Source organism: Mesocricetus auratus, unplaced genomic scaffold (assembly GCF_017639785.1).
Source record: "Mesocricetus auratus isolate SY011 unplaced genomic scaffold, BCM_Maur_2.0 Super-Scaffold_100053, whole genome shotgun sequence".
In the NCBI taxonomy this organism is placed as follows: Eukaryota; Metazoa; Chordata; class Mammalia; order Rodentia; family Cricetidae; genus Mesocricetus; species Mesocricetus auratus.
In genome coordinates this window covers 1,757,777-1,782,542 of record NW_024429230.1, presented here as the reverse complement: position 1 = coordinate 1,782,542, position 24,766 = coordinate 1,757,777, and the positions used below count along the sequence as shown (strand labels likewise).

Here is a 24,766-nt window from a genome sequence, read left to right as displayed (position 1 = left end):
AAAAGAAACAGACACCTGTGGTTTCTTTTCCGACTGTTCAGGGTCCTTTACTTAAGGTTGACCTAACACGCATAAAACACATAACACACATAAAACGCTTCGGGTATTGCTTAGTCTCTAAAATGGCACCAAAAGCTTCGCACAGTGGTGTAGTGCACACCTTTGATTCCAGTGCTCTGGGGGCAGAGGCCAGCCTGATCTACACACCTGGTCTACACAGACCCAGGCCAGTGCTCTGGGGGCAGAGGCCAGCCTGATCTACACACCTGGTCTATACAGACCCAGGCCAGTGCTCTGGGGGCAGAGGCCAGCCTGATCTACACACCTGGTCTACACAGACCCAGGCCAGTGCTCTGGGGGGCAGAGGCCAGCCTGATCTACACACCTGGTCTACACAGACCCAGGCCAGTGCTCTGGGGGCAGAGGCCAGCCTGATCTACACACCTGGTCTATACAGACCCAGGCCAGTGCTCTGGGGGCAGAGGCCAGCCTGATCTACACACCTGATCTACACAGACCCAGGCCAGTCAGAGCCAACAGTGAGACACTGTCTCAAAACTGAAGTTTCTGAAAAGCCAGTCTTACTAAACTGCTTACCTGCTGAGACAGCTCAGGTGGTAAAGCGCTTCTGTGGAAACCTGAGTTTGATCCCTGGATTCCACCATGGAGAGAACCAAGCTGCTCATGGATTTCTGTGCATGGCACACCTATACACTCGCACAGTAATAAAAAGTTTTTACATGTATGTGTTTATTGGGGAAAGTGAAGCATGTGTGTGAGTCAAGAGGACAACCTTCCTACCTGGGAACTCCTGGGAATGCCTGAGCTCCAGTCCTGACGCTTGTGGGCAAGTGCCTCTGCCTCTTGAGACCTGTCACTCACAGATCAGCCTCCACAGTGCTGCGACTAAAGGTGTGTGCCGCTGCTGCGCTCTGTTATCTAGTTTACTTTAATGTGCTCTGTGGGCATTAGATGAAACACTTTGTCTTACAACTAAAAATGTATCTCTCAAACAACACTTGAATCAGATTTCCCATCCCATGCCTTTAACATGAGCACTCAGGACACGTAGGCACAGAGATTACAAGTTCAAGGCCAGTGTGGGCTACAGAACCTATAAAAACAAACCCTGTCTGAAATACCCAAACTCATATTCTTCAGAGCTCTGCTGGGTGAAGAGTAGCTCAGTCAGGTAGATGCTAAGCTAGCAAGCATGAGGATCTGCACTCTGAAGGAGGACACTGCACAAGGGTTTTCTCAGTACGCCAAAACCTAAGATGAATTCAAGGCCATCCTGAGCCACACTGCAGGTCCCTGGACACCCCAAGTTGCAGAGTCAGACTCGGTCTCAAATCCTACTCCAGCCCCCAAATTTTTCTAAAGTTCACTGGTAAACCCATCTGTTGTTAGTAGAGAGATACCACCAAGCAGGGGCAGAAGACAACCCCTGCCCCCCTTACAGACCATTCGGGAGCACAGCTAGATCCAGAACAAGACACCCGGCTCTGACCTGCACCATCATCACTCCTCGCTACACATCACGTGTCTTACACAGACTCTGACCGCACTAGAGAATCTGAGTTAGCCAGCATGTGCAGCAAGCCGGCAGCACCATGACTGCCCCGACATCCATTCCATGCTTCCTAATGCCCAGAACTTCTGTTGTCATTGTCAACATGGTAACCTTGCAGACAGGAATAAAGTCTTAATACTTGGAGTTTTTAACTTTAAAGTGGGGTGCCCTTATTTATTGTTTTGTTTTGCGTTGAGACAGGGTCTCAGTGCAGAATCCAAGCTGACCCTACATCCAAAGCAATCCTCCCGCCTTGGCAGGGATTAGTCATGCCCCAGCACTCCCAGCTAAGGACACTGGTGGGAAAAGGTTAGCCAGTATTAGCCAGGTGAGCCCACTGCAATGCCATGCACCCTTTAAAGCCAAGCGCCTATCAGAGAAGTAGCCTGGCTGGCCTTGATGACAGAGGAAGGCAACCATGAGTCAAACCAAGTGCACAGCCTAGCAGCTGGGAACAGGCTGCTAAAGCACTCTGCGGCTGTCACCCTCTAACATAATGAGAACCAGGTTAGACTTCCTAACCACAGATGATAGGCTGCAATGCTTTAAATGCTAAGTTTATGTGATCAAAGCAGGGATGGAAAATTAATACACACTGAGTGAAAGGGTATTCACATGGTCTCAAGCCTGCACTGAGAACTTACTAATAGCAAAAGGGAAGGGGTGCTCCTACAAAGAAAGATCTAGAAGCTGAAAATAAACCTCTGTGGTAGAGTGCTTCTATAGCATTCAGGAGGCCCTGGGTTCAAATCCCAATGAAATTATCAACTCAAGCTATCCTACAAGACAACTCTTCAAAACTGGCAGTATCTCCTGAAATAGCGGAACAGTTGTCCTCTACTGAAAGAGTCATAATGACCAAATGCAACTTGTGAACTTTGCCGACTCCTGGGTCCTAAATCAACTTACAAATAACATTAATGCTCATTTGGGGAAAATTTGGATTATTGGGTAAACACTCTGGCTTCACTGTTAAATTTTTTACCTGAATGACAGCACTGAGCTATCCAGGAGGATGATTTTATTCCTAACTAAAATTAAGGATGTAACAAAATAATGTCTGCCATTTATTTTCCAATAGTTCATTCAAACTTAACCTGTTTGGATTTGTTGTTGTTGTTGCTGTTGTTGTTTTGAAACAGGGTCTCTCTCTATGCAACCCCAGCTGTCCTGAAATCTGCATATAGACCAACCAGGCTGGCCTCTGCCTCCCAAGTGCTGGGATTAAAGGCTTGAGCTACCAAGCTGGGCTCAAGATTATACATATATACATTCATTTATCAATTCTCTTTCTAGGGTATCATATTAACAGCTGATGAATCCACATGAAAAATGTGGCATTTACTATATCGCTCCTTCAATTTTAATCAGATAGCACAATTTTTTAAATTACAAAGGTAAGGGGAAATGCCCTGCTCCCTCCCCTGTCCTCCTTCCCCAGGCCCCTCACATACACACAGGAAGCAATGAGCAGCTGCTGTTCTTCAGACAGCTCCACATTTCACAGGCTGCAGCTTCACTCACGATTCAAACTCAACAGCTAGAATCTAGGTTTTGTTATAAGAGAATATGAAACATTAAGACAGCATAGAAATGGTCAAACATCAAGAAAGAATCATCTTTGATGACATTGTTACTGGGTTTAGTTTGCATATTATTCTCTGTTGCTTCTCTTGTTCCATGTAATCTTTGTGCTCTTGATTTGAACTTCATTCTTCCTATTTAGGACTGGAGAGGGTCACAAGCATGGCAGGAAACTGGACAAAAAGCAGGGCTGGTCACAGGAGAAACCACCACAGAAACTATAGTGACTCTGCTGCCAGTCCACATCACTGAGGACGTCACAGGCAGCCCAGACTCAGGTTCACCTCCTTCTCATAGGCCTCGCTGCACTCCATATGGCAGCTTTCTGACATCAAAGAAGGTGGAAGAAATTATCTCCATTCGCCAGACTGAACCCACTCCTTCCCCTGAAATGTGGAAGTCTATGATGTCTCAATCATCTCTTCTGCAATCCCTTTTTTCCTGCATTCTAAACCTGAACAATGCTTAACAGAAGGGAAGCAAGGAGGATAAACAACAGACCTCCCTGATGAGGTCTGCAATGTTCCCTGATGAGCTACAATGTTGCAGGCCTACCAGAATAACACCAAGGAATAAAAACTGAACTTGTAAATGAAATTAAGTTGCTGTTTTGAACTGCCAGTCTAGCTAGACAGGAAAAGACCCAGCATGGTTTCTACAAGTGCTTGTGCTGTTTTTAATAGCGAGGACACAATCAAGCCAAAACAAACATCTGTTAGCCAGTCAAGTTTGTTAATGAAACAATATTGCAGCTGGTTTATCAAAGATCAAAAGTGGAGCAAATTAGAAAAAGGATGTATGAACAAAGCCGGTTTCTGAAAAATAGTGGCTGAAGAATTTTAAACCCACTTGTCAAATTAACACAAACCCTTCCTGGATTCCCTCCGAGCACTGATTAGGGTTTACTCTGTACCTTTGTGGAGACCAGCCTCAGTTTAATTTAGCATCATTTATTCTACTACTTCTGTCTGTCTCGTTCCACAGATTTTTAAAAACATAATCTTTCATAAACAAAATAAGAATGTACATTGTGCACCACATAGTCTACTAATTATGATGTTTTATTTAAAAAAACAATAATAATATGCAGTTTTCCACTTCTGGCAACTTGTCAGCAAAGTGGTCCAAACCTGAGCACAAGTATCAATGCACTGCACTGAAGTCTCTTCCTCTAACACATGTGTACTAACTTCCTGTCACCACCTGAAAGCAGCAAGAGCCTCCACATGCAAATAAAAACACGCTTTCCTCATGGCCCTGCTAACAAAATGTCATCAGCAAATTACATGGCTGACTCATTTGCTAACTCTAATTTGGTAAGCTAATTGCTGTTTATGTGAAACATTAATAGACAGGAGCGATGAAAGTACTGAAAAGATACAGATTGTAAATCTTGGTGTGACTTGAAAAACAATTTACCAAAATCTACTGTATTTTAATGTCCAAGGCCAAGAAAATGAAGTATGGAAACACAATGAAATCCTGAACGTTACAATCAAAATCGTCACTTCAATGACAGAATAATCACATCTCCTCTGTGTTGGGGATGACATACAAGGATAAAAAAAGAACAGACTTCCATTTTGAGAACATTTAAACTATATCATCTGTTAAAGTCTGAAAAGAAAACAAAAATACAATCTTTGCCATTCAAGATAAAATCAGAATAAACCAGCAAACAACACATAACTGTTAAATAATGTCAAAGCTAAAAATATTGACTTTCTTGGTACTAAAAGTATCACAGAGTAAGAACATGGCTTAATAGTGGAGTATTTGCCTAATGAGCATAAGGTCTTGCATTCTATTCCCAGCAACACACACACACACACACACACACACACACACACACACACAAACACACACACACCAGCTGTTATAAGTCATGTAGGTACAGGGAATACATGCATAAATTCCCTAAGGCTGGTGCTCATTCAGGATGAGATTAGTGTTGTGGGAAAGGTATCAAAAGCATCAAATACACCTAAGATCTAAAGAGTTACAAAGAATGTTTAGCACACCCTTAACAATCCAATCGTCAGCCATGATGCTGCTCCTCTACTGAAGCCTACTTCATGAGAAGCCTAGACAAGTTCTATCTTGATAACAGCCTGAGAGTAGAATACTCTGTCATGCTTCAAGTGCAACAGAACGAGCCAGTCACTCATTTCATCTTCCACTTGACCTGACTGACTAGTTGGAGACAGGCCAAGAGCTCTCTCCACAGAGACCGGACTGGTACTACCTGCTCACAAAGGCAGCCCTGGAGCACTGTGCTCTTCTGAAGGACGTCTGAAGCTTAATTACAGGAACAACATGAACCACAAGCTTCCTTCCCTGACCTTGGAACTGTGAGCATTTGAACCACCTGATCTTTCACGCTGTAACAGCTTTCGTCATTCTAAAACTGACTCTTACCCATGCCAACGCTAAAACTGAGAGAATTTTGAAGACCATGTAACATTCATTCAGTTAAATACATATCGCTAAATAACCTTTGAGAATAAGAAGTCTTCCCTACAAAGGACAGCAACTCTAAAGTCAACAAAAAGGACACTGGGACTCTGTAACTAGGCAAGTTTTAAAAAAAAAAAAGGACACAGACCTACTCTACACTACAAACATTTCCCCCAGGGCTCAGATGCTTCTGGAAGACTGCTGCATCATGAACCAATATAAACTAGTGAAAGATCCTTCACAAAGTACCAACAACTGGAAAAGTCCCAGAGAAACATGAGGAGGGTCTACTTACTGTAAGACAGGGATAAGGAGACTAGGGAAGAGAAGACAGCAAAGAAAATCTACAAAGGGGAAATCTAAAATAAAATTCTCTCATTTATGGTATGCAAATCTGTCTCTGCATAGTAATCCTTCACAATGATAAACATTACTCTGCCCAGAGCTCCCCAATCTGTGGGGATGGGGCTGGGAGCAATGACAGTACATGAGTATAATCTTAGCACTTGGGAGGCTGAGACAGGAAATTTGCCCATCCTGGGCTACCTAGTTGAGACTAGCCTATACCAGAACAGGAAACTCTGTCTTAAAATAATGAAATAAAGAGAAGGCAGGAACAAATGAGCTGAACTACCAAGACCATCACAATAATGTTTGTCTCTACAACCCTGTGCTCCTTTATAAAAACTTTTCCTATCGACAATCTCAATGTTCATGTAACTACCTTCAGTTTTTCTAAAACTCTTCTAATAATTCTTTCATTTCTCCTAAAGAAAAAAATTCAAAAGCATTATTTGGAGCACCCCTACTTTACAATGCACCAGAAACATACCACAATTTGACATTTAATACATTTTAGGATGGTAGTCTCAATCAAGTGAAGTACTAAGGAGTCCATTTAAAATTGGACTAAACTGATCTTATAAAAATTCTACAGACCATATGTGCAAATGGAATCTTACTGCTACAAAGTGTGATAACTGAAGACTGTCTTGGAATATTTGACTTTCTAAAGTCCTCATAATCTGACCTAATTGAGCTTTACCACTTTTAATGAGAAACATTAATACTATCCTTTAGGAGTTCCCTGGCTGAATCAAAGATAAAGTTTTATCTGAAGTGGTTTAATTCATTTCCATATCACCTCACCCGAGAAAGCTTCTTAAGTAAATACAAAGCATTTCGTGTTAAGAAATGAGAATGGTAATACCCAATTTGAATTGCGGACTATCAGAAGCCCAGCAATGACATTCCAGGGCGGAGCTTCTACCGTAGCTTCTGCTGTTTCCCTCCCAGCAGTAGTGCATAGGAGCGATGCTGAGGGTCCATCTGATAAGGCACAGATCTACTACTCCCCCTGCATTTCAAGTTTGCTAATAATATTATAAATTGTACCTGCTTAGGAAAAAATAAGCTCATCACAACTACCAAAATTCTAACCCTGCAAGTCTACTTGTTGGGAGGAAACTGCTTCTGATGGACTGCAGAGCTGTAAGAGAGACTTCTGCAGTGCTGGCCAGGACACTGCCCAGAACAAATGAGCTCTGGACTAAAGTTATCTAGATGGAATCACAGCTTGACCTGCTCTAATGACCTTGGACAAATTGCTTAAGCTTTGCACCTCAGTTTTTCATCTGCAAAAGTAGGACAACAATCTACCTCCCTCTATGTCTAACTATGAGACAAGAGGTAAGGGTGAACTACTTGGAAGAGGCCAGCATTTACACCTATAAAATACCAGCTGTTGTTCATTCTCTCTTACAATGACATTCAACTACTCAAAAGAAAACTCAATAGCAGCTTCTTTGAAAGACATTATTTCACCAAACTATAGTATAGATTGTATCATCTTGGAACAGTTTCCATTGGTATCCTGAATTCTGCCAAGCATGATGACATACCTGAAATTCCAGCTACTAGGGAGGGAGACTAAGACAGGAGGATCAAAAATTCAAAGCCAGCCAGGGCAACTGAATGAAACAATGTCTCGGCATTATTTTACAAAATTGGGGATAGGGAGGAAGATGGTTTAGTGGGTAAAGTGCTCACACCACATTAACACAAGGATCTGAGTTTAGATCCCCAGCACTCATGTACAAAAGGCTGGGAGCAGTGGGTGGACTTCTGTAGTCCTCGCTCTGAGACAGAGAAGAAAGGAGGATCCCTGAAGCTCTCTTGGCAACCCATGTAGCCAAATCAGCGAGCTCTAGGTCCATGGAGAGATTCTGTCTCAGAAATTACAATGGAGAGCAACAGAGAAAGGCATTCAATATTAAAAAAGAAGGCCAGAAATTGCCTGGCGGTGGTGGTGCACGCCTTTAATCCCAGCACTTGGGAGGCAGAGGCAGGTGGATCTCAGTGAGTTCGAGACCAGCCTAGTCTACAAGAGCTAGTTCCAGGACAGGCTCCAAAGCCACAGACACACAGACACACACACACAAGGACTTGGAAGCCTCTCTGTGCTAGCCAGGGAGTTCCAAGACAGTCTGAGCTATACACATAATGAGCTCCTACCTAAAAAATACCTGGAGCACATTTTCTCAGCTCCAGCTTAAACAATGATGCTAACTGGACAATTTAAAGATGCACATCATAGAAAGAGCAGCTGCAATTGCATGCTAAGCAATAAACTACTCTGTTCTCAATCCTAGACACTTTCAAACATGAAATTTTCCTTTAGACTAAAAATAGCTCTGTACAGATGATGCCTAAAAAAATGATAAGGTTAGCAAGAAATGGTGAGCAAGGTTGCAAAGGAGGAGAGGTGCTATGGAAAATCTGTCCCAAGTCCTCCGGCACAAGGAAAAATGCCTCCAGGATACAACTATTCACGGAGATACTACAATGGCCATGGTGCCTGAACTTAGACCCATGTGCCTGATAATTATAAAACTTTGCCTTGGCTGAGGATAAAAAACAGAGACAACCAATCTTATGAAGAAATGGTTCTAGGGAACGTTTATAAGACATGTTCACACACACACACACACACACACACACACACACATACTTTTATTAAAATATTTAAGGAGCTAGGCATTGTGACTCACACCCAACAGTGACTCACATCTTAACCTCAGCACTCAGAAACAAAACCAGGCAGGTCTCTGTTCCAGGCCAGTCTGATCTACATATACAGTTCCAGAACAGCCAAAGCTACATAGAGTCTCTAAATAGTACTATCTCTAAATAAATAGAAACAACAATAAATTTTTTAATTGTTTTAAGGAGAAACAGAAAGTTTTTAAATGTTTTAAGGCTGTGTTCAGGAATTTAGTCAATTTTCTGTAATTTTTTTAAAAGAAAGTTACGGAAAGAACATTTCATAGTTTATTTCATGTCTTGATACTAGTACAACCATCATCAATGGATAAGTAACCGTTGTGGAAGACCAAGAAGGTAAAAGTACAGTTAAGAAATCCATTCTAGACTTCAGGCACCTATGCAAAGACCTTGTCTTGCTCAGCTTCCAGAGCTAGGCCCCCTTACCAGCTAAACACAAAGGGGAATAGGGGCCATGCCATGGGTTCTTTGTACCCAGAGAACAGAAGCAAATACTTGAGTCCCTAGGAGCCGAGACAGAATCCAGACAGGCAGCTATCCTCCCACAGAGCCCTAACACCTGGGTTTCAACCCTTTCTCAATATGAAGTTTACAGGCACCATTACCTCCTATTAACAGTGGTTAATGTTGTTTTTAAACATAAAATTAACTGTTATCAATGACTGTACCTAACCTAAAGACAGTAGAGCAATGCAAAAACTGAAAGGCTTAATTTACAAACAATCTGCCATTCTACTTTAGTTTGACTTTGGAGATTAATTCAGTATATTTGAAATAAAACCAAGAAAATCATATCCAACGGGAGGCTAAAAATCTCAGCAATTACAACACTCGGCCATGTACTTATAATGCTATAAAAATAACACAAAGTCTTGTGCTGGCCAGATGTCTCAGTGAGTAAGGTGCTTGCTACCACCCCCTACCAACCTGAGTTTGATCTCCAGGATCTCCACAATGGAAGCAGAAAATTTGCTCCTGCAATTGTCCCCAGACCTACACATGTGCACTGTGGCTCGCAGGCATGCGTGCATACATATACAAACAAATAGGTCAATAAATGCAATTTTCAAAAGTTTAACAAAGACACCAAACATTCACCTACACCCAATGACCACCTGACAATAAATGGCTTTAGACTGAAACAACAGGGATTTAGGTCACATAATAAAACTCTCAAAATCCAAAGACTATCAATATTAAAATGAGTATGGAGGCTTTTATTCTCTACAAACAAGGGAAGGAAACCCCCAATTTCCTTTCTTAGGCTTGAGGAAGGTGAATTAGAAGTTTATTTAGCAATTACAACATAAAACAAGTCACATAAGTATTATGTTAACTCTAAATTACTGAGGAAGCCCTCAATATGTCATAAAATTACTTGTAAAAAATTATGCTATGAACATCCTAACACAAAATATAAAAGCCAGTTTTGAGGCAAAAAAAAAAATTAATCTCCTCTACAGCAGTGGTTCTCAATGTTCCTAACACTGTGACCCTTTAACACAATTCCTTATGTTTAGGTGGCCAACACACACACACACACACACACACACACACACACACACAGACACACACACAGACACACACACAGACACACACAGACACACACAGACACACAGACACACACACACACACACCGGTAGTTATTTTTGCTGCTGCTTCACAACTTTAGTTGTGCTGATGTTATGAACTGTAACATAAACATTTCTGGAGATAGACGGGGGTAGAGAACACTTGTCCACATGAAGTGTACATGCATGGAACAACCTAATGGAAGTGTAAGCTACAACAGCAGTATTCCCAATGCAGCTCACCTGGTCTTTCTCATGGGGCAGGAGGCTGACAGGTGGCAGTGAGGATGGAAACGCACTGGGGTACTGGGGCACCCCTTTGCCATCTGAGCTCCCATAATTGACCCTGTACTGTGGTCCGTCCTTCAGTAACCTCCCATTGTTCACGGCGCGCTTGGCCCCTAGCCGCAGCCTCTGCTGAAAGGAGGGGTGGTTGGTGGTGCCTGTGAGATCACTTTGACTTCTAAGATACTTCTCGATGTTCTTCAAGGAGGAGCCATTGGACTCCTCAAGGCCTTCGATTGCTCTCTTTAAAAGTCTGTTCCAATCCACATTGCGTAGATCGTTACATGGTCCTTTAGACCCCTTGGTTGACTTGGGGAAAGTGCCTGGTTTAACTGATGAAAAACGCCCAGGATTGTCTGGGTCCTTATATGAAGCAAGGCCTTTGTTGGTGACTTTGAGAACTGAGCCATCCTGAACACTGAGTTCCAGCTGTTCAGAGACTGTCTTCTTATCCAAGCCGTGGGATGTGCTGACCGCATGGCAGATTCTCTCTTCAGAAGGCCGCTGCTTTTGCTTTTTGATTTTCTGCACCGCTTCAAGAATCCACTCTGTGTAAAGTGGGTTTGCAAGTTTTACCATGGTTGACAAATGGCTTCTCCAACACAGACGTTACCCATAGAGGTTCTTCTTGTACTTGACACAACTGCACATTTGAAAGTCACAATTCAACAGACAGGCAGAGGATCCCAGCCCATGTCAAGCAACATCTTAGGGACAACCATCCTTAAAAGATGAAGAGGACAGTCAGGTAATGTTGACAGTCTGAGTTCACCAACGGGAAAGACTGCACTCTTCAAGTGAAAGACATCTTTAGGAAATCAAGACCTTAAAGGATAAAAAAGGAGACAAAAGGCTCTTAATAATGGAACTTCTAAAAATAAGATTTTTTTTTCAGGTGCAAAATGAACACAGTGGCAGGCAGGTACTGTGCAACACAGCCACAGCAATGATACCATCCAACCAGATTCTAGACACAATCTACAAAGGAATTTTAAAATGAATTTTCTTTGTTTACATGCAATAATTTAAGGAGCATTAAGAGACCCCATCTAAGTTATATGAATAATGGATTCCATGCACCAGGAGGTGGCTCAGCAGGTAAAGCCACCTGCCCCAGCACTGCTGACACCCGAGTTCAATCCCTGGAACCCACAAGGTGAAAGGAAGGACCTTACTATCCAAAGCTGTGGTATGTGTTGTCCCTCATCCCCCAAAGCACAAAACAAATGTATTCCTGTTACCAAAATTAATAATATTAATTAATAATAAATTAATAAAATTAATAAATTAATGTGAATGTAGTCTAAGGTAAATCATAGATATAAGTATCAAAAAAGCTGGATACAAGCCAGGAATGATAGTGCATGCCTTTGACTCCAGCACCAGGAAAGCAAAGGCAGGCAAATCACTGAGTCTAAAGATAGCCCGCCCAATCTACACAGACGTCGCAAGGCAGCCAAGAGCCAGCCACATAGAGAAACTGTCTCAAAAGAAACAAAAGCTTAAGAAGTACAATAATCTTGATTTGAGCTAGGTAAGGTATTTCCCAAGACTCACACATAAGAAAATGTCCAGCCTAGCCATTTGGATAGAATCAAGATGCTGTGGTGCTCTGCTCTGCACAGCATCTGTGTGTGAGTAAGACCTCTATTGCACAGGCTAGCAAATCAAACTAATGCAGTAGTGTGACCCTTCACCTTTCAATCATGCAGTGCTCTAGGTATCTTAACACCCGTTCCAACTCATTCCCCTCCTCAACAGCAAGAAAATCCCTACAACTCTGGCTCCATCTTGCCAGGGTGTCAGCCCCCATAGACGTCTGCTATCCGATCTGGTACTGAGTACAACGCTGGCTTAGGAACTGGGGTACACCTACTGCTCTCAGGTAACACCCATTGTCACCCGTTCTATCCAGATGACAGCGTGCCCACCATAACATCGTTTTGCTAGGTGTGATGTGACACACAAGCCTGGGACCCTCGCATTTGAGAAGAGGTGGCAAGAAGGTCAGTCTCGGTTACGTAAGACTGTCTTCTTGTCCAAAAAAACCACCACCAAAAAAACTGTCATGTGATTGTCAGCTCAATTCTAAATGTAAAAGGCTCAAGGCTACACCAATCAACAGCTCATTATAGCTCAGGGGACATTATTATTATTATTATTATTATTATTATTATTATTATTATTTCAGAGTCCCAGGCATCCCTGGTCCATGTGGCACAGCCCAGTGCTTCAGCTAGTTCTGCCTTTGCAGACACCGATAGGGCTCTGCACCCAGCTCTATTACCATCTAGAGAAGTACACTATAGGCTGCACATGTACAGTGTCCCACTGGCCCATGGGGAAAAGTTCCAAGTTCACAAATGAAGGTCTAGAACAGCGATACTGCACCTGATATATACTATTACTATGTAGGGGTTTTCCCTACCCTGTACCCACAAACTAACAATACGCTCTAATTACAAATCAGTTACAATATACATTAACAACTATTAAATAAAAAACAACAATGTACTATAATAAAGGTTATTTTTAAAGTTACAAAGAAAAACTACTGTTCATTTCTCCAGTTTTCCACACAATACTTTTAACTGCTGCTAACAGAAGCCATAGATAAGGGGGATAATTAAACATCGCCTCCAGGATTGACTGCTCAGGGTCCACTGCCTATGTATGGCACTTAACATTCTGGACAGAGAACTATCTGTTTAATACCTGTCTACTAAATTCAACATCTACAGACTTTGAACAGAGTCTTATGAAACACAAAATTAAAGTTTTATTGTTGATTTGGATGTATACACCAAACAAGAGAAACTCCAAATTCCTTAGACAGATACTGGAGAGTACAACACCCATACACAAAAACCCTGGTGTTACTGCAGAGCTGGCCCATGGCCTGAAAAGCTTCTCTGTACATCCGTGGTCAGATCCCTCTGTTTCCCTTCTTAGAAACGTGGAGTTGATGAGACCTTAGGTCATCCAGACCAACTTTCAGTTGCCCGGTAAAAAGTCCTTATTCAGTATCCCTAACAGGCCACAAATCTTCACTTAAAATACTCACTGTGGTTGAAGATCCTTCACCTTTGGAGGCAACAGCAGACATAAGAATTTCTTGTCCACAGGAGCAAGCCTCCACCTCCCTGGGATTTCTACACATTAGTCGGAGTTCCTCAGGAACAATCCCAAGACATTTTACTATCTCTTCAATATGACTGGCCTTCAAATATTTGAAAATAAGTATCTTCTAAAAAACACTACCAACATGAGGCTGGAAAGATGGGTCAGCAGTTAAGAGCACTGGTTGCTCTTCTAAAGGACTTGGGTTCAATTCCCAGCACCCACATGGCAGATCACAACTGTTAACTGTAATTCCAGGGGATCCTACACCCTCACACAGACATGCAGGCAAAACACCAGTGTACATTGAAAATAAGAGTTAATTTAAAATTTAAAAAAAATACTACCAACCCAACCCCCTTCCAACTCCCCCTTCTACTTACAAGCCCTCCTTTACCTAGATCCCTAAGCACAGCTGCCTGATGGCTGCTTACTACTTCTGCTAATGTCTACCTTAAAAATCCACAGTCCAGGGTTATTCAATTAAAAATGCAACCCAAAATGACAGGAACTCCTCCCTTAACATGATGGCCGTGCTGAGCAGAAGACCAAACAAATGCCCAGATCTTTTTTCATAGATGTTGTCAAGCCAAACCTTTTCAGCCTTCCTTACAGAAGCTGAAGGGCTGACTTTTTGCTGTTATTCTTGTTTATTTCTTTTTGATCTTGCTAGCTGACTAGCTTGATACTCTCACTATGTAGTCCAAGCTAACCTGGGACTCACCACAAACCTGCTGCCTCAGCTTTCCACATGCTGAGTCTACAGGCATGCACACCACTCTGGGCTTTTTAAATGCTGGAATCCAAAATTGATCTGGGCTATCTTCTGATCTGCCTGAATCTTGACTCTGTCATCTGCTTTTGTGTTACATAAATCCAAGTGTTCCACATTAGACCTGGAGCGCTGTGCTCGGGAATAAATGGCGTATTCTCCATGCACAGCCACAAGGAAAGCAAGAAGCATCCCTTGTCAGAATGTGTACAACAAGAAACGCACCTTCCCAAAGTAAAATGGTTTGGAGAAGAATGTCATTAGAAGTGATGATTTCATGTTCCATCATTTTTTTCAGGAGGAATCACAAACACACCTGACGTCCCAGAATGTCCAACAACACAAAGTTGCTTTTAGGCAGATTATGTACATAAGCAAAAGAGCATTCAGTAAAGCAAAATCTATTTCTTGTGTAATACACATTCCCGACAAGCTTTTACCATAATCAGTGTCCACAACCAAAATAACCATCCATATCCATTTCAATTACCAACACATCTCAGCAAGACTGACATTTTATATCTAAAAAATAAAATCAAATGGGGGAAAATACCAGAATTGCAATTCCAAATGTTTTAACAGTCCATGACAAAAAAAAAAAAAAAGATTAACCAGGTCTTCAGGCAAATCTGCACACATACACATGCATGCACAAAGAAAAAAGAAGAAAGGAAGGAAATGTTTATTTGGGCATAAGGATATCCCTTAAGCCAGCTCTCAATACTCACACAAAACCCCTCTCCAACAACAGCTGCAGTGAGATATCAGTGAGCATCTGGTGACATAGTCACTTGATTCAAACCACTGAGGGATACTTATAAATAGCCAATCCAAGGTAGGAAATAAAAGCCCTGGGAAAGTGCTTAAAGAAGTACATTTAGATTTTTTGCTGCTGTTTTTGGTTTTCGAGACAGGGTTTCTCTGTGTGGCAGTCCTGGCTGTCCTAGATCTCACTCTGTAGACCAGGCTGGCCTGGAACTCACTGAGATCACTTGCCTCTGCATCCCAAGTCTGGGGCTAAAGGCCTGCGCCACCACATTTCACTTTTTTTTTTAACTGACTCTTATCCAATTTTTTTTCACAGATTATCTGCATTAACCCTATGATCACCCTGTGGGCAGGTGAGAGGGCTCGGCAGACAGCAGGCGCTGGCCACTAGACCTGAGTTCCATCCTGGAGGCCACACAGACTGAGAGAACTAAACTAGCTGGACCTTGAAGGTTGTCCTCTGACCCACACCACACAAACAAGAGCAAAGGAAACAAAGTTTTAAGTATGGAATGGTGAATGCTCAGAGGCCTGCTCACCTCCAAGTCACTTACAGTAGTAATAGATGTTCTGTCCCAGTGAGCAGTCTCCAATCTAAAACTAGGTAGGTTTGTGACAGTCTCTTAAAAAAAAGAATCCTACCAGCACTCTGGAGGAGAGGCAGGCGGATCTCTGAGTCCAAGCCAGCCTGGTCTACAGAGACAGTTCCAGAAGAGCCAAGGCTATACAGAGAAACACTGTCTCGAAAAACCAAAAGAGAAGAAAAAATAAAAAAAAGAATCCTATCATGAAACAATATACATGACCAGCAAGTGTAGCACTTTAGAGGGGAGAGCACTAGGGTACACACAATTCAACAAGTGATCCCTCTTCCTCTGAATGTCAGCACTAGCTTTTCCCAGGCAGCAGTCACTATTTGTCCCAAAGGCCACCTAGCACTTACACACTTGTAAGTTACTGTGGTTATGGGCTACCAAGATATGACTGACAGCTTTACTGAAGAGAAAGACACATCAGTTCCACAAAGCCTCAGTTCAGGGCAAGGTGATCATTCTCACTTCAAAACAACAGAGAAAAAGAAATCCTAAGTACCTGTATCCTAGTCTTCCACAAAATAATCAGATGACCTTAGGGCATCCTCTCCTAAATTTAATCTCAGAATTAGCTCTCATCTGACATCAACCAACAAAGTTAATTACTCAGCAGCTCTCTGCTACAAGGAGAGAGAGAGAGAAAGCACGCACACACAAGCTAGGAAAAGGAAAGAAATCAAATCAGAAACCTCTTACCTGCCACCAATCCTCCACTAAATATGCACATATCTTTTACTGTGTACATTATCCTCAGCAAAGTTTTTAATCTGGGGTTGATTTGTTTCTGACATCCCATTGGTCCCACCCTAAATTGGTACAACTAAGAGAATACACTGAAAATCAATTTCATTTTGGCCTAAGTAGTATCTAACTAGATAGACAAATCTATAGGAAAAATGCATAATTTATTAAAAAGTCACATAAAAATTCCACACCCCTACCCCCAACTCAAAATTATCCACACCACTTCTCTTTTGCAGAGTCCTAGGACTTGCTGAACATGGACAGGACATTCAGTCACAACTAAAACCCTAAAATCATTATTCTCTTCCCTTTTTTTTTCTATTTAAAAACTTAAAGTTTAAAAAAAAGCTACCAAAAGGTAGCAAGTAATCCTAAATTCAGAAGATTCATGCCACATCAAATTAAATCCTTCTATTTTCTACAGTTATAAAACATTTTATCTTTAGCTTTAAAAAAAATCAGCAAATTACATGGTTGTATTTTGCAGTTTATAACCCTATTTACAGCATTCATTACAAGCCATTCTACAGAGATCTCAGGAAATGTTTGGCCCTACACTGAGCTCTAAGTCTCATTGGCATTATGTAAATATCAACACTATTCAGAAGTATCCGAGGCAGCATAAGGAAAGTCTAAATATCTCTATCAGAAGTATCTTGAGCCGGGCGTTGGTGGTCCACGCCTTTAATCCCAGCACTTGTAAGGCAGAGACAGGTGGATCTCTGTGAGTTCGAGGCCAGCCTGGTCTACAAAGTGAGTTCCAGGACAGCCTCCAAAGCCACAAAGAAACCCTGTCTCGAAAAACCAAAAAAAAAAAAAAAAAAAGAAGTATCTTGAGAGGCCTCTTCCAAGCTAGCAGTAAAGCCTGTGCTGTTTGAAAAGTAGTGTCACAACATTCAAGCCATGAGATTACAGATGTGCCAAAAACAGTGGTAGAAAAACAAAGGTTAATAACAGAGTTTACTCTTTTATCATCCTGGGTTTGACTTGCTATTTTTAGCTCTTACTTTTATAAGCCCCATGATTTTTTTTCTCTCAAAGACTGTTGTATAAACTGAGTGAGCACCATCAAATACTAACGGTATCTTTGACAAAACAACACAAGCCGCTAAAGGAAGAAACCTTGACTTCTTCCCTCCATTGCCACCCACCACACCTAAGTGACACAATGGCTTAAAATAGTAACCTTGGTTTGCAACCATATACTCACTGTCTCACACATGGAGATGACTGGCACCTTGCAAGCCCTGACTCCATCCACCTCCCTGAAAACTGAGTCCCATACATGTAAACTGGGAGATGCGGTTATGGCACTAGTCAAAGAGCAATGAATACTAGTGACGCCACATTCCTGCCCTACGCTCAGTCTTATGGCAGAGTAGAGCCAGAACAGAGCACGCGAGAATCAACCAAGTGGATTACTAAGAAGTAACAAACTACTGCTTGGGAAGTCCTCAAAACCTAAACAGAACTGCCATGACCCTCCACGTCCACTTCAAGTCAGATCCCTGAAAACACTGAGAAGAGCGTCTCCAACAAATACAAACAAAACATGTTCTTAACAGCACTGTTCACAATACCCAAAGGTACAAAGAGCCCAAACATCCTTCTAGAGCAGAATGGATAAAATGTGGTAAAATAGTTCAATGATTATTCAACCACAAAATAGACAAATTAAGGACAGATATATACACTACTATAATATGGATAACACTGAAACACATTATACTGTAAAAGAAACTAGACACAAAGGATCAGATAGCCTATAACTACATTCTTACAAAACACTTATATTAGATGGGCAGTTAGTTAGTGTATGCCTTTAATTTTAGGAGGCAGAGTTGCCAGGCCAGCCTGGTATACAGAACAAGTTTCAGGATAGCCAGCCACACAAAGAGAAACCCTGTCTCAAAAAAACAAAAACTAAAAATAAAATATTTATCACCAGAATGGTAGCTCACATCCATAATCCTAGCACTTGACAAGAGTTCAATGCCAGCCTGGGCTACACAATGAGTTTTATGCTAGCCAGAGATACAGACTGAGACCTTACCTCAAAAATAGCAATAGAAATTATATGGATTTTGACACCATAAATTATTAAAGAATGTTTTTAAAAACTAAAATGAAGGCAGGCATAGTGATGCATACTATTAATTCCAGCACTTGAGAGGCAGAGGCAGGAGGATCTCTGTGAGTTCGAGGCCGGCCCAGTCAACACTGAATTCTAATAATGACACACTGTCTCAAAAAAAAAAAAAAAAACCTCTAAAAAGAACTAGGGACTGGGAAATGTAGTTCCATTGGTAGAGTTGTGCCTAGCATGCACAAAGCCCTACATAAAGTCAGCCTTGATAGCACAAACCTGTAACCCTGGCACCCAGAGACAGGAAAATCAAAAGCTCAAAATCATCCTTGGCTACATGAGTTTGAAGTCAACTTGCTGGGTCCCAAGGTGGAGCACCCTCCCATGCAGGGTGCTTCAGTTAGACTTAGAAAGATGATGCTGAGAGCCTGACTCAGTACTGCATGCCTGTACTCAATCAACCCCAGGGACCAGGGAACCAGAAAGACTGAAAATTCCAAGCCTGCCTGTCTCAAAAGGAAAGTAAGTAAGTATAAAATAAACAATACAAAACTTAGACACCAGTCAAGTCAAATCCTTCCTGGATGAGTGCAATCAACACCCAACAAATCCCACACTTCCAGCTTTCCAACCATTTTGAAATTCATGTCCACTTTGTATTATGCTCATTTGGCACTGACCAATTAATTATACAATTCTTAGGAGCTATCTTAGCTACTTTTTAATTGTTATGATTAAAACACCATGACCTAGACAATTTATATAAGAAAGCACTTAAAGCCGGGCGTTGGTGGCGCACGCCTTTAATCCCAGCACTCGGGAGGCAGAGGCAGGCGGATCTCTGTGAGTTCGAGACCAGCCTGGACTACCAAGGGAGTTCCAGGACAGCCTCCAAAGCCACGAGAAACCCTGTCTCGAAAAAAACCAAAAAAAAAAAAAGCACTTAAGCCAGTCATAGTGGTACATGACTTTAATCCCAGGACTTGGGAGGCAGAAGCAAACTCTGTAAGTTTGAAGGCAGTCAGGTCTACATAGAAGTTCCAGGACAACCACAGCTACATAGTGAAATCTTGTCCTCCCAACAAAAAAAGCTAGGGGATGGGGGGAGAAAGAAAGAAAGCATTTAATTTGGGGCTCATGGTTCTAGATAGAGGATGGTGAGCATGGCACTGAAGCAGTCACTGAAAGTCTGCAACCTTACCAGCCAACAGTAGGCAGAGCACTAACAAAAGGTTAGCTTTTTAAGCCCACCCCCAGTGACACTCTGCCTCCAATAAGGCCACACCTCCTAATCCTTCCCAAATAGTTCCACCAACTGGGAACCACAAGTTCCAACATGAGCCTAGGGGATCCATTCTCATTCAGACTAACACAGGACCAGGACTCCTGCTTGATTCATCCTCACATGTTGTACTTTCTGGGGATACAACTGGATCAAAAGAGGGACGTAATGCATGTTTGAGGTTTGTTTGGTTTTTTTGTTTGTTTTTTGTTTTTGTTTTTTTTTGAGACAGGTACTCCCTATGAAGCCCAGGCTGACCCTGAATTCATGGTGTGGTGGCTGACACCTATGATCCCAGAATTTGGGAGGCTGAGACAAGAGTATCTCAAGTTCCAGGCCAGCTTGGACCACATAAGGAACTGGGATCCTTATGTAGGTAGTCAAGAAGTTGAATCCAGTTGAACCACACAGCAAAAACAAAAGTGTGTGTGTGTGTGTGTGTGTGTGTGTGTGTGTGTGTGTGTAGAGGGAGAGACAGAGACAGAGAGAGACACAGAAGAGGAGAAAGAGAAACTTAGCTGTGCCTAAGTATGACAGTGACATCTGAATGTGACCTATCAAATAGGTAATGCAGGAACACATGACACCACAAAGTACATATCATAAGTAGGAACAACACACATACACAAATATTTTAAACACCTGAATCATTTTGGCAACATCCAACCAGTAAAATGGAGGAGTGACAAAGAAACCAAACAAGCAATGGTTTCATCCCTCCAAATATCCGTCTAGTTTAGATGAAATTTAAGAGTCTAAGGCAACTGCAAGTCCAAAGCAGACATTCAATGCATGCTAGTCAGCTGAGTTCTAATTCCCAATCTTCTAGAGGAATACTAACTTCTTCCCCACTACTAATTAACATAGAGTTTCCAATTCATAAGCTAATAATGTTTTACAAGGATTTCTAAGAAGCTAAATCACCATGAAAATTATCATTTCACTAATACATATTATATGAATTGTAAGTTTAAGTTTTCATGTCATGCTCTCCTAGTTGACAATACCCTTGTTATGTCATTAAACTATAATTGTGTAAATCTGCTTCAACAAACAATAACTGAACCATCAATAAACTATTACAGCTTCCATAATCCCTAGCAAAGATTAGTTTCAACATCATCATCATAAATTAGAAGGGACAGGTCCCAAATCTCCTGGTTTAAGCCATGAATTAGGTTTGCACAGTCATTCCTGCATTTAAGGGTTCAATAGTTTCAGTCTCTAAAATTTAATCACACTGTTAGGAACATCACAGGAAATCTGATCCCTTGTAAAAGGGAGGATTTGAGTGAGGCAAGATGAAAAGTCATCACAAGTCGAGCAGGCCTTTGAAGCCAGCACTGATTAGTAATTATGATAACTAAGCATCCCACTTAAAAAATAATCAACTACATTTAGAGTGTTTCTAGCATTTACATTTTTCTATTCAATCCAAAGTTTCTCTCTAATTGCAAGTCAGCTTTATTCAGTTTTTAATGACAGGGAACAAAGTATTAAGAAATAATTTTCTGGGTGTTACACAAGGCTGTAATCCCAGCTCTGGGGAGGTGGAAGACAGGAGGATCATCAAGGCCACCCTGGGATACATGAGATCCTACATCTAAAAAAGGAACTAATCTGGATTTTAAAGGGAGTTCTTAAGGCTGAGGAGATCAGGTATATCACTTGTCCCACGCCCCAGAACCTACATAAAAGATAGGTAGACCACAGAGAAACCCTGTCTCGAAAAAACCAGAAAAATAAATAAATAAATAAGATAGGTAGAAGTGGTAGTCCAGCCGGCAGGGAGACTAGCCAAATCAATGAGCTCTCTGCATTCAGATAAGAGACCAAGTCCCAATATATAATATAGAGGGTGATATCTGAGAACACCACACCTACTGTCAACTCCAGGTCTCCCCAATTATAAACACATATGCACCCACACATGCAAACACACAATAAAAGAAAAGGGTTGTTCTGAAAAGGCAGGTCACTTCCAGGACACTGAGCTAGTTCCTTCAGGACAGACACCCCATACCTAGATAACAAATGAGTCCCTTTTAAACTCAAAAATATTAGATCTGCAAAACAACTCAATAGGTAAGGGTGCTTGTCACCAAAATTTGATCCATATGGGGGGAGAACAGATTCCCACAAGCATGTTTAGAACAGATTCTCTCACACACACACACACTCACACACACAGAGAGAGAGAGAGAGACAGACAGACAGACAAACAGACAGACAGACAGAGAAATAAATTTGTTTGTTTTTCCAAGACAGGATTTCTCTATGTAGCCCTAGCTGTTCTGCAACTCGATTTGTAGACCAGGCTGACTTAAACTCACTGAGATCTGCCTGCCTCTGCCTCCTACATACTGGGATTAAATGTGTGTGCCACCACTGCCTGGCAGAAATAAATTTTTATAAGTAAAATAAATACCTGGCCATGGTAATACACATACATCCAGAACTTAGGCAGCAGAGGCAGACATCTCTCTGAATCCCAGGCCAGTAGAGGGTATACTGTGAGATCATGTCTCAAAATATTAAATAAATAAAACAAGAAACAAATGTCAAGAGAACTATAAATCTACTTTTGAAAGTGAATACATAAAAAAAAGAAAGAAAGTGAATACGTGCCAGGCATGGTGGTATATACCCTCCTGGAACATCTGTGGATCCTCCTGCCTCAGCGTCTGAAGCTGGGATCACTATGCCTGTCTGAATCACATATAAAGACTACTGGTTACTCGGATATATAAAGATGCACTTTATCCAGGCAAGGTGCACACCTTTAATCCCAGCACTCGGGAGGCAGAGGCAGGTGGATCTCTGGGAGTGTGAGACCAGGCTGGTCTACAAGAGCTAGCTCTAGGACAGCCTCCAAAGCCACAGAGAAACCCTGTCTCGAAAAACAAAACAAAACAAAACAAAAAAGAGGCACTTTATCCAAGTTCACAATTTACAGCTCTGTGTGTCTTAACTAGGACCTTACACTAAGAGCATGGAAGTTGGGAATCAGGCACGATGGTACAATTATCTAAGTTGCTTGAGACTGAGGGTGTACAACACAGAGACCAGATGCTCACCAACACCCAAATCAAATAAATCCAGAACAAGAAGAGGAAGGACTTCTCTGTGGTTATAAAGTTTTTACAAATAGGCTTCAGAAATCTTATTCAACAGGTTAGTGTGACTTAATAAGAAGTGTATTAGAAGTGGGATATGGTGGCACACACCTTTAGATCCACTCCGAGCACAGACAGGCGGGAACATAGGCAGGCAGACTGCCAGTCTGGTCTACAGAGTGAGTTCCAGGACAACAAGGACTACACAGAGAAACCCTGTCCCAAAAACCCAAAAACAAAAGTTTTTAAAAAAGTGTTAGAGAGTTTGCAATTCAGTTTCTACTTTGCTAGTTACCTAAACTGTGGGATTTTAGTAAATCAATTTATGTCTGGGGCTCTCATGTGTAAAAATGAGAGTACAAGCCTGTTTTACAGAACTGTTAAGAGGAATCACTGAGATAACAGATATGAAAGAAGCAAGGCCGGTGGCAAACCCATACCAGGAGCACAATAAAACGCTAGCTCGTAAAAGGGGAAAGGGTAATACAGTCAGCTGGAGGCCTGTAAAATCTAATCTGGCTGCACTTCTGTCTATATGACCACTTCTCCTAAAAGACTAGAGAAGGCAGCGCTGGCCCTTAGCTGTGGCCGCAAACAAGTAAAAATTCAAGACAGAGGACAGAGAATGTGAAGAAGAGCAAGTGAAGACCTGCGGTGGGTGGCAAGGCTGGGGTCAGCAAGAGTGTTTTACTCAGTTACACATCTTACAAAGCCCGTAGAGCTTTCAGGACATAACACTCCACAGAACAGTCCTTAACACAAGATATAAAAGGCACTACCCATAAAGACCAATAAAGCTGACTCCACTAAAATTAGGAGCTTCGGTTCACTGAGATACAACATAGTGAAAAGGAAAGCCACACGATAGAAAAGGTATCTGTGACTTGCACACAGGACTTGTGTTCACCGTAAATAAAGAACTGCCAGGTCAACACAGTGGTGAAGGGTAAAGGCTTGACTTGAGTTCCATCCCTATATTGCGGAAGGAAAGAACTGACTACCAAAAGTTGTCCTTTGACCTCCACACATGCATCAGTGCATGACCCTCAGGCATGCACACACACCCATATGCACACAAAAAACAAATGCAAACAAACTATTAAAGAACAACATTAAAAAAAGAACTTCTAAGCCGTAATAAAAGACTTAGTTCCAAAAGAAAAGAGGGGATGGAATGGGAACTTTACAAGTGAGGAAAGCCAAACACTAATACATGAAAGGCTGATCAATCTGCTTACTACTCAAAATTTAGACTCAATAAATTTTTAAAAAGCATGCCCGGCGTTGGTGGCGCACGCCTTTAATCCCAGCACTCGGGAGGCAGAGGCAGGAGGATCTCTGTGAGTTCAAGACCAGCCTGGTCTACAGAGTGAGTTCCACGACAACCTCCAAAGCCACAGAGAAACCCTGTCTCGGAAAAAAAAAAATTTTAAGCTAAATTGGGCAGTGGTGGTGCACACCTTTAATCCCAGCACTCAGGAGGCAGACACAGGCACATCTCGGTGAGTTTGAAGCCAACCTGATCTACAAAGTGAGTCCCAGGACAGCTAAAGCTATACAGAGAAACCCTGTCTCGAAAACCAAAATAAAATAAAAGCTAACAAGACTGGGTGTCAGAAAGGACAGAGAACAACAGAATGTTCATATGTTTATATATATTCCCTGCCTATAGAGCACTACTCCACTCTTAGGAGTAAACTTAAACTTATATACGTATGTGCCATGTGTAGGGATGCTCTAAGCAACTCTGTT

At 41.8% G+C, this 24,766-nt stretch overlaps 1 protein-coding gene across 6 annotated transcripts in view; it reads right to left on the bottom strand.

Moving 5' to 3' along the window:
* The window catches only part of Kat6b (lysine acetyltransferase 6B), a 175,643-nt gene that overhangs the window by 146,599 nt on the left and 4,278 nt on the right, over positions 1 to 24,766 (bottom strand). For 5 of the 6 annotated variants that reach the window (XM_013123169.3, XM_040735984.1, XM_040735985.1 and 2 more), the window contains exon 2: positions 10,492 to 11,358. In XM_013123169.3, coding sequence (XP_012978623.1) covers positions 10,492 to 11,112 — 621 coding nt within the window. In that variant the 5' untranslated portion in view covers positions 11,113 to 11,358. Of the gene's footprint in view, positions 1 to 10,491; positions 11,359 to 13,597; positions 13,801 to 24,766 lie in introns of those variants that run through there. The other variant, XM_040735983.1, reaches the window with a different exon arrangement.